The following is a 14,906-nucleotide window of genomic DNA, read 5'->3' on the forward strand; positions in this document are numbered from 1 at the left end:
GAAGTAGGTCAGTAGAGATGGAGAGGGAAGAATGGATTCGAGAGCCACTGCCTACACCAGAAGGAGCATGCCTGACTGGATGGGGTGGGCAGGGGAAAAGTCAAAATGACACAGGAATCTGGTTTCGAGTGAACCAGGGAAGAGAAGGTGTTAGGGAAACATGGAACACGTTGTAGTCCCTCAACACGGAAACAATTTTTAAACCAAAAAAGTAATGTAAACATTTGCTAAAAAAATTGATATGCTATTTTTAAAAGACTAAACAGTTTCTTCCTCAAAAAGTAGAATTTTCAACAATAAACATTCATTACCACGGTCTGTGCCCTGCAGTTAAAACCAAAACATACTAAAAAACAGCAGCCTGAATGAATATTCTGAGGGCTGCTTAATTCCAATTTTCCCATTTTGTTTGATAAAGAATACGCACCTCCATTGGATGTGACACCACTACTTGATAAAAGATCATTATTTGATTCACCAGCTTTTTGTTCCATATTAAATATTGCTACCTCTTCTTAGAGATCTTGACATATGAGTGCTTCCCTGTTTGGTTCTTTTAGTTCTTATCTATAAAAGACAGGGATTTGATCTTTATTAATAAGGTACTATGAGAACAAAATTCATAGAAGAGGAACTGACTTTGTTCATATTTCAAATTTAGTAATAACTCTTTACCAGGAAAATATTTATACAGAAATACCTTATCACTACATAAAATTAATGAGTGAATAGACTCTTACTGTAGAAATTGTTGCTTTTAATATCTAAGTAGCTTATTCAGGACAACCTGAAAATCAAAAACTAATACTTTAATTACGATGATGATTAGCACTCTGGTTACATGGTCAAATAATGGTAGAAAATATCTCCTTAGTGAAAAGTCACAAATTAGTTAAAAAAAATTCACAAACCAGCAAATCAGAAATCATTAATAAAAGCTAAAAAACTTCTTTAATATCAAACAGTGCTCATAATTTTAGATTAGGCCAAGAAGACTTCTGGGTTTGGAGAACAATGGTGGTGGCCTGATTCCAAATCTCCCCCTCATCCTCTGAAAACAGCTATAAAATCAACAAGGAGAACAAACGCATAAAAGCACATGGGCTCTATGCCTTCAGCATCCCTAGATGACAGAGATTACTACAACCTTCAAATTATCTCTTAGCAGAGGGAAAATATTTTCCCAAGTTGCTCCTACCGTTCACCCGCCAGCCCTGTGGGCATGTAGGTATGCAGAATGGGAGAGGAGACACTGGAAAACTGAAAAGGAGCAGGGGGAGCAGAGGGCTGGAGGCAGCACAGACATATGCACCCCAGAAAGTGAGCAGGAGAAGCCAAGATGTTAGGCTCCGGTTGCAACTAGGTAGTCCACAGCCCTGGCTACCCGGTAACGGCTTGAAAGTGAGGGGGACCAGAAGTAGCAGCCTCAGAGAAGCAGTGTTTCTGCAGAAGAAGAGATGATCTCCCCAGCAGACATGGCCACAAAGGAGGGAGTAGGGACCATTCAGGCACCAGCAGAAACAAAAAGCAGCAAGATATGCCAACCCTCTTTCTACCCCTCCCACTCCTCCACCACCATGCATGACAGAAACAGAAGAGGGCACTCTCAAACTAAATCCTGTCCACAAGATGAACAGGAATAGATACAAGCAGGCCACACCCACACAAAACTATAACAAAATATCAGAAAATGTGAATAAAATCTTTTTTGCTGATAAAAAGTATCCCCCTCCCACTGCACTGACAAACATGAGGTCGAAGAAAACTGTAACACAACACTGCAAACCAAACCAGATATTCTCAAACAAGCATTTGAGCATATGAAAAATCACCCTCGAATCAGAAATGTAAAACCAAGAAACACGTAAAACAAGCAAGCAAGCAAACAGGAAGGAATGAAATGAGAGTTGGCTGAGGTCAGGAAAGAAAGAGAAGAAAACGACAATATTGTATCAGAAAGGAAGCCCAAATTACAGAGGAAGCCAGGGGAGGACAGACTGTAATGAAAACTTAATAAAGGCCCTGAAGAAAATCAGGAGAACAGAAGACGAAAACTGAGGAAAACAAGTGAAAAGGCTGAGAAAGAAAGTGAATGAGATGGGAGACAGGCAAAGGAGACTGGACATCATTGGTGTCCCTGAAGAAAAAAAAGTCAAAACCCTGAAACGGAACTATTATTTAAAACTATAACCCAAGAAACTTTCCTAGAAATAAAGGAAGCCCTGAATCTACTACACATTTTTCACACTAGGGAATAGCGACCAAGAATGATCAACTCCGAAACATATCCTAATAAAACCATATTTAGAATTTAAAGATGAAAAAAATCCTTAGGACCTTCAGGCAAAAAAGATGAAATAATTTACAAAGGCAAGAGGATCAGGATGGCATCATATTACTCAAAAATAATATACAAAGCAAGGCAATAGTAGCCAGTATTTTAAAGAAACACAAGGAAAGAAAGTACAAACCACCTATATATCCTGCTAAGATTTTTGAAAGAGTCAAAGCCATAGAAAAACTGTTTAGAATGTGCCAGAACACTGTATACATGTGCCCCTTCTGAGGAATCTGCAAGAGGAGGTGGGCTTCATCCAACCAGAAGATGACTGGTAAATATGGCAAAGTGTGATCAACTGGTGAAAATCTTGTTTTTTTTGTAGGCTTTAAATTTTCTAAAATAAAATTTGGAAAAAAAGATGAACGTGAGCATTAAAAACAAACAAACAAAAAAAACATGGGACGGCTGGGTGGCTCAGTAGGTTTAGTGTCTGCCTTCGGCCCACGTCATGGTCCCGGGGTCCTGGGATCGAGTCCTGTACTGGGCTCCTTGCTCAGCAGGGAGCCTGCTTCTCCCTTTCCTGTTGTTCTGCCTGCTTGTGTGCTCTCTTTCTGACAAATAAATAAATTAAATCTTAAAAAAAAAAATGACTGAGGAAAGTGTGCAAAAGGTCTGATGGCGAACGTTACCTATTCAGTTGTAAAGTTGCAACTAAAACATGGGTAGAGCGATGACACTGAAGAATAATATATAAATATTACATGTGTGAAAAAGAACAAATGTAACTCGAAATGGGAAGGTAAGTGATAAAAATGGGGAAAAGGAGAAGACCACTGGTTGTCAAAAAACATCATTTAAAACTGACAGAAAGCAAAGAATTAAGTAAAAGGAAAAGGGGTCTGTCTATAGGTGTATTACAAAAAGCATTAATGTGAAGACAACCACTAGAATAAAAATACAAACCTTCTCAAGTGACAAAAAAAAATTTTTTTTTTGAGAGAGAGAGATCAGGGAGGAGGGTGAGAGAGAGAGAGAGAGAGAGAGAGAGAGAGAATCTTAAGCAAGCTCCATGTGGAGCCTGACTGGGAGCTTGATCTCACAACCCTGAGTGCCACCAAGGTGCCCCAACAAAAAAATTTTTTAAAGAAAAAGGAGAAACATCAAAAAAAAAAAAAAAACCCACAGTAAATATAATATATAGTAATTTTATCACCAGAAGATAATGTAAGAATAATGTGACAAAATTTAGACCAAACATAAAAGTCATATCAATAAACATCACAGGACTTAACTTGCCTATTCAAAAAAAAGGATTTTCAAATTGGCTCTTAAAAAATTTCAACTCTGTCTCTATACAAGAGGGCACTTAAAGACACTGATTCAAAAAGACTGCAAATAAAGTGATGGACAAAGATTTGCCAGGAGAATGAAAACAGTAAGAAAGCACCAGTTAAAATCCTGATACCAGACCAGGTAGTCTTCAAGGCAGAGTATTAAATAAGACAAAGAGCGCTTAAAGTTAAAAGCCACAATCCACAATAAAGGTACAACTGACTCTATGTACCATTTAACACACCACCCCCCTTAGATAAAACATACATTACAGGAGGTGCAATAAGGACTAGAAACACAGTGATGAGGAGACTTTAACAGGCCGCTCAGTATGAGATAAGTCATGCTGACAAAAAGTAAGGATATAAAAGATTTAGATGAAATCATCACTAAGGTAGACTTCTCAATATACATCAAACACAACACTTTGATAATAGAGAATATACCTTCCTCTCAAGCACACACGGAAGGAACATTGACAAAAACCAAAGATATTCTAGGGCACAAATAAAAGATCAGCAGGTTCCACAGACGCCTGGGTGGCTCATTCCGTTGAGCATGGGACTCTTGGTTTCGGCTCAGGTCATGATCTCAGGGCGGTGAGATCGAGCCTGGCACCAGGCTCTGCACTCAGTGCTCAGCGCAGAGTCTGCTTGAGATTCTCTCTCTCCCTCTCCCTCTGCTTCTGCCTCCACGCCCCCGCACGCACGCACTCTTTCTCTCAAATAAATAAATAAATCTTAAAAAAAAAAAGATCAGTAGGTTCATAAAGTAAAAATGTTACAAACATTTTCTGGTCACAAAGTCATAAAACTAGAAATGAAAACCCCATTTTTCATTTTTGAAATGAAAACCCTAAAGCAAAAAGGTCTTTTCACCTGGAAATTCAAAGACCTCCTATTAAATAACTTGTGTGATAAAGAGAATATAAGGGAAATTAAAGAACTTCCAAAAAATAATGACAACGAACACACTACATAAGCATCTGAGAGACAGTAAAGCAGTGAAAAAAGGAAAACTCCCGGCCTTAAACGCCTGTTTCAATAAAAATGAGAGAATGACGATAAGTGAACTAAATGTCTAACACAAAAAGAAAAAAAAGTAAAACAAAAGAAAGCACATGGTAGGAAATAATAAAGATACAGACAAATTAATGAGGTAGAAAACAGAAAAACAATAAATCAATGAATCAGAATCCTGATTCTCTTTAAAAAAACCAAAGAGATATAGGCAAGGACCATCAACGTGATGGAAAGAGAAAGGTCACATACGACATATTGCTTATCATTTTTATAGTAATTCATGCATAGTGGTAAACATTTTTTTTAAACCCTGTGACCTAAAGAGAATTTTTATTGAACAGAATTCCTTTTTATTTCACTCACAGTTTCTCCCTTTTGATTACTGAGATGCCATCTGTCAAAACTACAGTTAGATAAATTCTACCTTAATATGTTTCATACTATCATTTTTAGGAAATAAGTAATAGATAGGGAGACATTCCATAAAGAATTAGAATGTTAGTCAAGATTGCTAGGCAATTCAAATGTTCTAAATAGAAGAGATTGCTATGGTGTGTGTGTTGGGGGGAAGCTCTCATTTAAACAAGTTTTATCACGAATGTTTGCTGTATAATATAACTTACACACTAAAATGGCATTTGGGGATTCTTCAGGATGATGAAAGACACTTAGAAAATTCAAATTACTGAGTAATGTTAATATTATAAAATACAGATAGATCAAAAACATGAAGGAATGAGCAGGACCGGGAGAATAACAGCCCAGTGTTGGGAGTCACACACTGATTCGCTCTGCTAGATACCAAAGTTTCTGGGAAACAGAACCTATGAGTAAGGTAAGCAGAACTGAAACTAAAAGTTGGAGAATAGATAAGAGAAGAAAGGAGCAGATTTGACTTTAGAATAACCTGATATAAAAAACCAAGTATGGGGGCACTTGGGTGGCTCAGTCAGTTAAGCATCTGACTCTTGGTTTTGGCTCAGGTCATGATCTCATGAGTCGTGGGATCAACTCCATGTGGGCTCTGCGCTCAGTGGGGAGCCTGCTTGAAGATTCTCTCCCTCTGTCCCTCCCCCAACTTGTGCTTTCTCGCTCCCTAAATTCAAAGACCTCCTATTAAATAACTTGTGTGATAAATCCTTAAAAAAACAAAAAAACATTTGTTTATTTTGGATAAGATGATGAATGTAATAAACTCATTAATTCAGTATCCCTTGATAGGTTTTAGGCCATTGAAGAGTGGCAGCCCTTCAGGGGAAATTTTTTTTCTTAGAAAATTAACAGTTTAAAAAAAGAAAAGAAAATTAATAGTTTAAAGAAGACAGCATAGGTTTATTTACTTAAGCAAGGATTTTTAAATGAACACTTATTTTTAAAGATGTTTAGTACTGGGCGCCTGGGTGGCTCAGTTGGTTAAGCGACTGCCTTCGGCTCAGGTCATGATCCTGGAGTCCCTGGATCGAGTCCCGCGTCGGGCTCCCTGCTCGGCGGGGAGTCTGCTTCTCCCTCTGACCCTCCCCCCTCTCATGTGCTCTCTCTCATTCTCTCTCTCTCAAATAAATAAATAAAATCTTTAAAAAAAAAAAAAAAAAAAATAAAGATGTTTAGTACTTCAATTTGCCAATGCTGCTGGTTAATGAAATCTGTCTTTAAAAAGGCATTTGCAATTCACATTTTTACAATTTTGGACTGACCATATCCTCAATTTGGTCAAATCACTCTGTGTTTCTCTACTTTCATGACACTAAGAATTGAAACGTTTTTCCTATTTTCAGGCATAAAGCTTATTAAATTATTAAGGATTTCTGGCAAAAGAAAAGCTTTTTTGGCCACAATAAGACATAAAATTGTTAAAATGCTGCATTTTGTTGATTTGGGGGTCATAACACATAACTTACGTGTGTTTGATTAAATCTCTAAGTACAAAGCTGAGATCTTGGCCTCTTTGGGTATGCCCAACACTTACTATCAACAATTCTGCTGGATTTAAAATTATGAATAGATTCACACTGAAAAGAGCCTTGAATTTCTGACAAGTAACAGCTACTCTGGTTATTTGATTGGAATGTTGCAGAAAAGGCCTTAGAAACCACAGACCACAAAAAGACTTTTGTGGAGGATTCCTAGATTTCTCAACTAATGACTCAAGCCCCTAGGCTGCTGAACCATCCTACTTTCCACAGAAGCCTGAGAGTGGGGATTTTATAAAATTGGTCCATACTCTCAAAGAACGAGTCTGAAGATATGTTTTCCTTAGGAATTTCTAAGGCACCCCCACATTGACCTGAATACAACATACGTAGGCTGGTGCAATCTCAGAAATGCAATGAGGAGAACAGTTGATGCTGAACACTGCCTTCCCTGCTCGAGTTACTGTGAAGTGCTCAATTAACTTCACATGGCTCTTCATGTCTGCTCTCTCAATCACATTCTTTCTCTCTAGATGTTGTTCCTTGACTATCAGGGTTCAAATCCTAGCTCTGTGATCTATTGGCTTTGTGACTGTGAGAACAGTATTTAACCTGTAAGAATATAAGATGGAAATAAAGAGTGTGCACCTCAAAAGAACAGGAAAAGATAACTCGTGTGCAGCCTTACTATATAGTACTTGCCTCAATCCGTATGCATATAGTATCACATAACAGGATAGTAAAACGTGAACAATACTGTCTTTATAATTTAGGCAGTGTATACTAACTCACTTTCCCATAATAAATGGCTATATCTTCCTATTCATCTAGAAAGAAGATACTAAGTTTCATATAGGTCCACTAACATCAAAGAAAGTGGGTTTAAACTGCTTTGAGTAAACACAGGTACTATTATCATCTAATACGGAAGTAAGCTATTTAAGATATACTTCACCAGTACATAATACTGTCTTGTAAAGAGGCAGTATGAAAGAAGGACAGGATTTAAAATTGGGAAACTTAATTCTGTCACTGGTTACCTGTGAGAGCAGGGGCAAATCTTCTCGTATCTCTAAGCCTCAATTTCCACCATTACTAAATGAGAATGCAGTTGTTTTCCAAACTTTTTTGAAGCAGAGGAAGTCTTTCTTTAAATTATCAGAGCCCCAACTACACACCCTCCTCTCTGCCCCAGAGACACCTTTATGGAATGCAGATGCTCTGCTGAAAAGAGTTTTTTTTTTATTTTTTTTTTTCAGTTTTCTTTTTTTAAAAATTTTTTATTGTTATGTTAATCCCCATACATTACATCATTAGTTTTAGATATAGTGTTCCATAATTCATTGTTTGTGCATAACACCCAGTGCTCCATGCAGAACGTGCCCTCTCACTCTTTGCAGATGATATGATACTTTATGTGGAAAACCCCAAAGACTCCACCCCAAAACTGCTAGAACTCATACAGGAATTCAGTAAAGTGGCAGGATATAAAATCAATGCACAGAAGTCAGTGGCATTCCTATACACCAACAACAAGACAGAAGAAGGAGAAATTAAGGAGTCGATCCCATTTACAATTGCACCCAAAACCATAAGATACCTAGGAATAAATCTAACCAAAGAGGCAAAGGATCTGTACTCAGAAAACTATAAAATACTCATGAAAGAAATTGAGGAACACACAAAGAAATGGAAAAACGTTCCATGCTCATGGATTGGAAGAACAAATATGGTGAAGATGTCAATGCTACCTAGAGCAATCTACACATTCAATGCAATCCCCATCAAAATACCATCCACTTTTTTCAAAGAAATGGAACAAATAATCCTAAAATTTGTATGGAACCAGAAAAGACCCCGCATAGCCAGAGGAATGTTGAAAAAGAAAAGCAAAGCTGGCGGCATCACAATTCCAGACTTCCAGCTCTATTACAAAGCTGTCATCATCAAGACAGTATGGTACTGGCACAAAAACAGACACATAGATCAATGGAACAGAATAGAGAGCCCAGAAATGGACCCTCAACTCTATGGTCAACTAATCTTTGACAAAGCAGGAAAGAATGTCCAATGGGAAAAAGACAGTCTCTTCAACAAACGGTGTTGGGAAAATTGGACAGCCACATGCAGAAGAATGAAACTGGACCATTTCCTTACACCACACACAAAAATAGACTCCAAATGGTTGAAAGACCTCAATGTGAGACAGGAGTCCATCAAAATCCTAAAGGAGAACACAGGCAGCAACCTCTTCGACCTCAGCCGCAGCAACTTCTTCCTAGAAACATCGCCAAAGGCAAGGGAAGCAAGGGCAAAAATGAACTATTGGGACTTCATCAAGATAAAAAGCTTTTGCAAAGCAAAGGAAACAGTCAACAAAACCAAAAGACAACCGACAGAATGGGAGAAGATATTTGCAAATGACATATCAGATAAAGGGCTAGTATCCAAAATCTGTAAAGAACTTATCAAACTCAACACCCAAAGAACAAAGAATCCAATCAAGAAATGGGCAGAAGACATGAGCAGTTTTCCAAAGAAGACATCCAAATAGCCAATAGACACATGAAAAAGGGCTGAAAAGAGTTTGAAAACCACAGAGAGAGAGCCCTTGTAGCTTTATTATCTTAGATATTCCAGCCAAGGCATTCATCAAGCTCAAGGCTTCAGGCTCTAAAATAAATTAGATATAGGCATAGATATAATAAATTAGTATATCATTTGTATATGTTCACAATTCTTAAATATAATTCAAAGTAAAACAAGAGATACCTTAATATATGGGTATTCTTATTTTCACTTATCCTATTAACACCTGCAAAAGAAAATATTTCAAAATCTGTGTATTAACATATAACCATACTTCATTATCTAAAATGTATTATTTTTTAAAGTTCAATTCACAAGTTCATTTTCATCACCTGAGATCCTGACAATACCTAACACACACATACACACATATATAACCACCACCACCACAAAAGCCTTTAAGTTCTTTTTCCTTTGGGCTTATCTTGTATATGCAAGTATATTTGAATTAATAGCCTATGGCACTTACCTAGGCTATGTTTGTACAACAGAACCCGTGCAAGTACATGCTCCCTATTGGTCCAATGCTAATTTTGATGGTACAGATCTCATTGGCATTCAAGATAACACACCAAGTAAAACCCCTGCCCAGACCTTGCCAGACCAGACCTTTCTAGGTATAGTCCGAACTGACTTAAATTGACCACCTGAATGTCTTCTGACCATTTAAATTGCTTTTCAGTGCTTGGAGATGCTTTGACCAGGCAACAGCTCTTGAGCTTGATTAGAAAAGTTGCTAGGCAGAATTCCTATCTGGTGAGTCAGAAATAGGTCTATAAATTTTAAGTAGTGGAGCTGAGATGACAACCAACCAGGATTTTTGGCATATCTCAGGGGAAACTAAGTGAATAGTTGCCATGTTAGAAAAATAAATGACAATATCCTCTGTACAGAATTAGGACTAATGAACAGAGGGAGATAGGTTCTAGTACAGGGTGGAGATGGACTTTCTAAAAGCTACAGTACCTTGAATGTATATGTGGAGAACTTCCTTGTGCATGTTCAAGCTGAGAGGGGATGAGCATTTGTTGGGATGACAACTGACACTGGGTGCCCTCTCAAGGGCAGAGTGTTGGATTAGAAGATCTCTAAAATCTTCTCCAACTTGGACATTCTATGCATTCCTATGCAAAACATTCAGCAGAAAAAGGACCAAAAATATAATGATTTCTCACAAGTGATTTTAGTCAACAGCAGAGCCAGATGGGGGCAATCCTGCCAGCATGTTTCATGCAACTTTGTAAAAATAAATAAATAAATAAAAAAATTTGGGCTCTGGATAAATTTTAATGAATATCTGTTCCTTACCACCTCTGCATATATTTTTACGGTTATCTTAAATTCATCTTATCCCACATCTGTCTCTTCATATTCCCACCAAATCTGCTTTCAAGGGTGTTGCCAGATAAAGACACCAAAAACCCAACTTCCCAAGTTAAGACATTTTCATGTCTTTATTCTTCATCTATTCAAACTCCACATCCAATCAGTCACCACATTCTGTTGAATCTATCTCTGTAATACCTTTTAACTCAGCAAAGACAACTTAAGTGTGGTCCTTAAGTCACAAGGAAGGAGTGCTCAAATATGAAATTTAGTTAATTTTACTCTTATATTCTTTCATGCTTTAATCAGCTCTTGCCAGACCTACTACAAAATACTTCAAAGGGATCTTTCTAGTGTCAGTTTCTTACAATCTTTAAGAATTTCCTTTAAAATCAGATCCTTTTACCATATCTTACTCAAACACTAAAGTCTGAACTAAAACCAGCACCCAAAGCCCTTTAGGATCTGGCCTAACCAACTGCCCAGCTTCATCTCCTGCCTTTCCCCTGACACATAATGTGCCTCCACTAGAGTCTACCTGCTATGTCCTGAGTGTATCCTGCTCTTTTAGGATTCTGCTTTTATTTATAATCCTCTCTTAGCTCTTCCTCTTCTTCTTAGCAAAAACCTCCACTTCAGTTTTTAAGGCTGTGGGAGAGGAAGTTCAAAACTATATTGCTGGTAGCAATGTACATTGATCCAGTCCCTAAAATCAGTGTTCAATAATAAGGGAAAGAAAACTGCCTAATGCCTCTGAAAACAATAATTTACTATAGGGGACTATATTTGGAGGACATGCTCTCCTTACTCTTCCCACATCAAAAGTAATAAGCTTCACTTAAATTATTCATGCATACAAAGCACTCAGCACAGGGCCTGGTGCATAGGAAGCATTCAATAATTCCGACCATTGCTGGCATTCTGATAGCTTAAAAATGTACTGCTGCTATGAACAGTGCTTTTGTAAATACTAGAGATGAAGCTGAGATCAAGACCAATCAAATTTCTTCCCTCACAGATCTTATATTATAGTGGGGAAAGAGAGACACTAAAGAAACAAATCAAAAATATAATTTTGGAGAGGGATTCAGTGCAATGAGGAAAATAGCACAGGGAGTGGTATACAGAGAGTTGAGGCTATTTTAGTTAAGGTAGGTCAGGGAAGGCCTTTCTGAGGAGGTGGTATTTGAGCTGAATGTCAAAAAGGAGTCACCCCCACAGGGGACTGGGGAAACTCCTAAGAGGAAATACCACATGCAAAGGCCTTGAGATGAAAAGGGCTTAGTGTTTGCTGACTGACAGAAAGGAAGCAGTGAGGCTACCACGTAGACAAGGGGGGTGAGAGGCCTGCTTATGGACAGCCAATTGTGTATCGTGCCCGAAGGAGCGCTTATTATCAGTTTCTTTCCTAAATTATCCCGAGAAGGTGTTGGTGAGTTTGGTGGGGGGCAGAGCTCATGGTGTCTTGAAAAGGACGCTGGGGTTTATTTTAATTGCAGTGGAAAGCCACTGGAGGATTTTAATCAGGGGCATATGATCCTCCAGCAGTCGAGTGAAAAATACACTGAGTGGAAGTAGAGGCCAGTTAGGAGGCCATTGGAGTAGCCCAGCAGAAGGACTAAAACCTAACTCTAGAGTGCGCCAGTGGTCAAAAGTGGGTTGGTGCTGGGTTTGAGAATGCTATTACAATTACAATTAGTGAATGCTAGGGTATATAAATTACACTTCAGAAAAGCAGTTCAGAAAGAATGCAGATTGGCTACTCGTTGTATGTTCACTGTCGTTATGTTTTGTGGATTAAGAGTGGGGGTGCATATTAGCTGCCTGGGTCCTGGAAGTCAATCAATTAAACCTCAACACTGGTTTTTTCCTACACCATGAAAACTTCAAAGTGTGTTAATTTCAAGATGACCAGAGGTTGCTTTTAGCCAGATTTTAACATCCCCACCTATGGAAGCACGTCTGTATTGCCTACTTTCCCTAGGCTTGGGCCTCAATCCCCAGGTGTCTGCAACTGTAATTTAATATACATAAGATGGATATCCAATAATGTATTAGCTAAGAACCAAGCTTAAGTTACCTTTATTCTCTTAACCAGAGCAAATACAGTGATATATTAATAGGAATACAAATGAGAGTCCAAAAATTGCTTTAAGTGTTAGACTAGTTCTTTCCTATGCACCTAATTTATTTTCACTTCTAGCCAAATTCCTTATTCAAGCCTTTTCCTTGAGATTTACAGGGTTCCGGAAAATATTTGGTAGTCTCCACTACTACACCTGTCATTGCCCCAGCTGCAGAGCTTTAAAATATCCATCAATACAGGATTGGTTTTATGTGATTTATAACAATTAACATATAGATTAGTTTCCTGTAGTTGCTGTAACAAATTGCCACAAGCTTGGTGGCTATAATAATAGCCATTTGTTCTCTCACAGTTCTGGAGGCCAGAAGTCCAAAAGCAGTCTCACAGGACTGAAATTAAGGGTTGTTGGCAGGGCTGTGCTCTCCCCGGAGGCTCTAGGAAGGAATCTATTCCTTGCCTCTGAGCTTCTGTTGGATGCTGGCATTACAAATTGACTTATGGTCTCATCACTCTGATCTCTACCTCTGTGGTGGTACTCTAGTCTCCTCTTCTGTCTATCAAATCTCCCCTGTGCTTCTCGTGAGGACACTTGTGTTTGCATTTAAAGCGCACCCAGATAATCCAGGATAATTTCCCCATTTCAAGATCTTTGACTTCATTATATGACTTCATTATATGTAAAGACCCTTTCCTCCTTAGAGCGTTTACAGGTTCCTGGGATTAGGACCTGATATTTTTGAGTGGCTCTTACTCAACCTACTATACCATATGATTGGGGTCACCTGGTTTGGGAATATGTGGTTCACAGAGGCCCGATTTAATAAATTGTGCAGTTTTAAAGTGCGTGATTCTAACATACTAGACAACACCGAGTCTTCTTTGTAAAACACAATAGTAAAGACTTTGCACATACCAAATAAATTGTCCATTTCTGCCCTCAATTTATTTGGAGTATAATAATATCTCTATGGCATAAAAAACATTTTACCCACAACACAAAGAGATAACTGTGTAAGATTAAAAACAGTAAGTGTGGTAGGAGGTGGGAGGACCAGGGACCAGGACCCCCACCCCATTACTTTACACACAGAAACAGTCCTGCCTAGCTAGTCTCTGCGACGCATGGTGGGCACTGGCCCTTTCTTTCCTGAATCATCAGCTGACAGAGAAAGCAAGAAGTGGTTGCCAAGTCAAAAAACCCTGAGAGGGCGCCTGGGTGGCTCAGTTGGTTGGGCGACTGCCTTCGGCTCAGGTCATGATCCTGGAGTCCCTGGATCGAGTCCCGCATCGGGCTCCCTGCTCGGCAGGAAGTCTGCTTCTCCCTCTGACCCTCCCCACTCTCATGCTCTCTCTCTCTCATTCTCTCTCTAAAAAAAAAAAAAAAAAAAAAAAAAACCCTGAGAAATAGTGGCAGACCTCATTTTTCTTCTACTTTCCCTTGACCTTAAGGTACACCAAGATGCAAGAACAAATCCTGGAACAGCTTGAGTGCTGATCTGGGACAGAGTTTTGTGGAAAAGGCTGGACTCATTTGCAAACTCAGCGTTTCTGACTGATGCTGATAATGGGGCAGAGCCAAATTCTTAATGTCACTTACAGGGAGGGCTCCAGCTGACAGAGCCCTTATACAACATTTATTACAATCCCACTGTGGATGCCAGGTTGGTCCCTGTCCAAGGCTAGACATTCCTCTTTATCTCCACGTCTTCCCCAACCCATCCCCCTGTCTATGGGAAGCGGAGTAGGAACAAGAGTTAGCGGGTAATGTTGGGACAGGATCCACGGTTATTACCCCCAAGAGTGGAATACTTTTTGCACAGGGCCCTCTGGTCCCAGAGTTACAGCCACTGTCCCCGGAGGTCTTGCGATCCCCGAAAACAACAGCAGTCCCTTCCGTTCAAGAAACAATTTATTGGGCATCTGCCATGTGCGAAACAAACACAAAGCCTGGAAGGTTCCAGAAATGAAGATGCGCTGCTCCGGGTCCTCTGGAGCACGACCCACCCCTCACCCGTCCCCGCGCCGCGCTCCGCCCCCGTACCTGCAACCAACACCTCATCCTAAGAGACCCGCCGCATCCTCGCGGGGGGCGCCGGCGGCGCGGCGGCCGCACCTGCGTCGACCCGGCGGCTGCGGTGGCGGCGGCGGCTCCTCCTCGTCGGCGGCGGCGGCGCGTGGCGCTCTGCCGCCCCACCTCCGCGCCCGCCCCTCGCCGCGCTCGGGCTCTGGCCTCCGCCGGCTCCACGCGAGCCGCGCGGGCGACCGTTGGGCACCTCCCGACCCCCGACTCCGCCCCCCAGGCGCCGTCGCCGGGGCAACCGAGCGCCGTCGCCCCCACCCCCACCCGGGCCGCCTCCACC

General features: G+C 40.1%; 1 protein-coding gene across 1 annotated transcript in view; it reads right to left on the reverse strand.

The window, feature by feature from the left end:
* Positions 1-14,679, reverse strand: part of CCDC158 (coiled-coil domain containing 158) — a 100,683-nt gene extending 86,004 nt beyond the window's left edge. Inside the window, exons 1-3 of the mRNA XM_032400573.1 lie at positions 14,588-14,679; positions 9,318-9,360; positions 428-567 (exon numbers count right to left, since the gene is read on the reverse strand). Of these exons, the coding sequence (XP_032256464.1) occupies positions 428-494 (67 nt within the window). The 5' untranslated portion in view covers positions 495-567; positions 9,318-9,360; positions 14,588-14,679. The remainder of the gene's footprint in view (positions 1-427; positions 568-9,317; positions 9,361-14,587) is intronic.
* Positions 14,680-14,906: the final 227 nt, after the last annotated feature.

This window comes from Phoca vitulina, unplaced genomic scaffold (assembly GCF_004348235.1).
Source record: "Phoca vitulina isolate PV1807 unplaced genomic scaffold, GSC_HSeal_1.0 scaffold3, whole genome shotgun sequence".
Taxonomy (NCBI): Eukaryota; Metazoa; Chordata; class Mammalia; order Carnivora; family Phocidae; genus Phoca; species Phoca vitulina.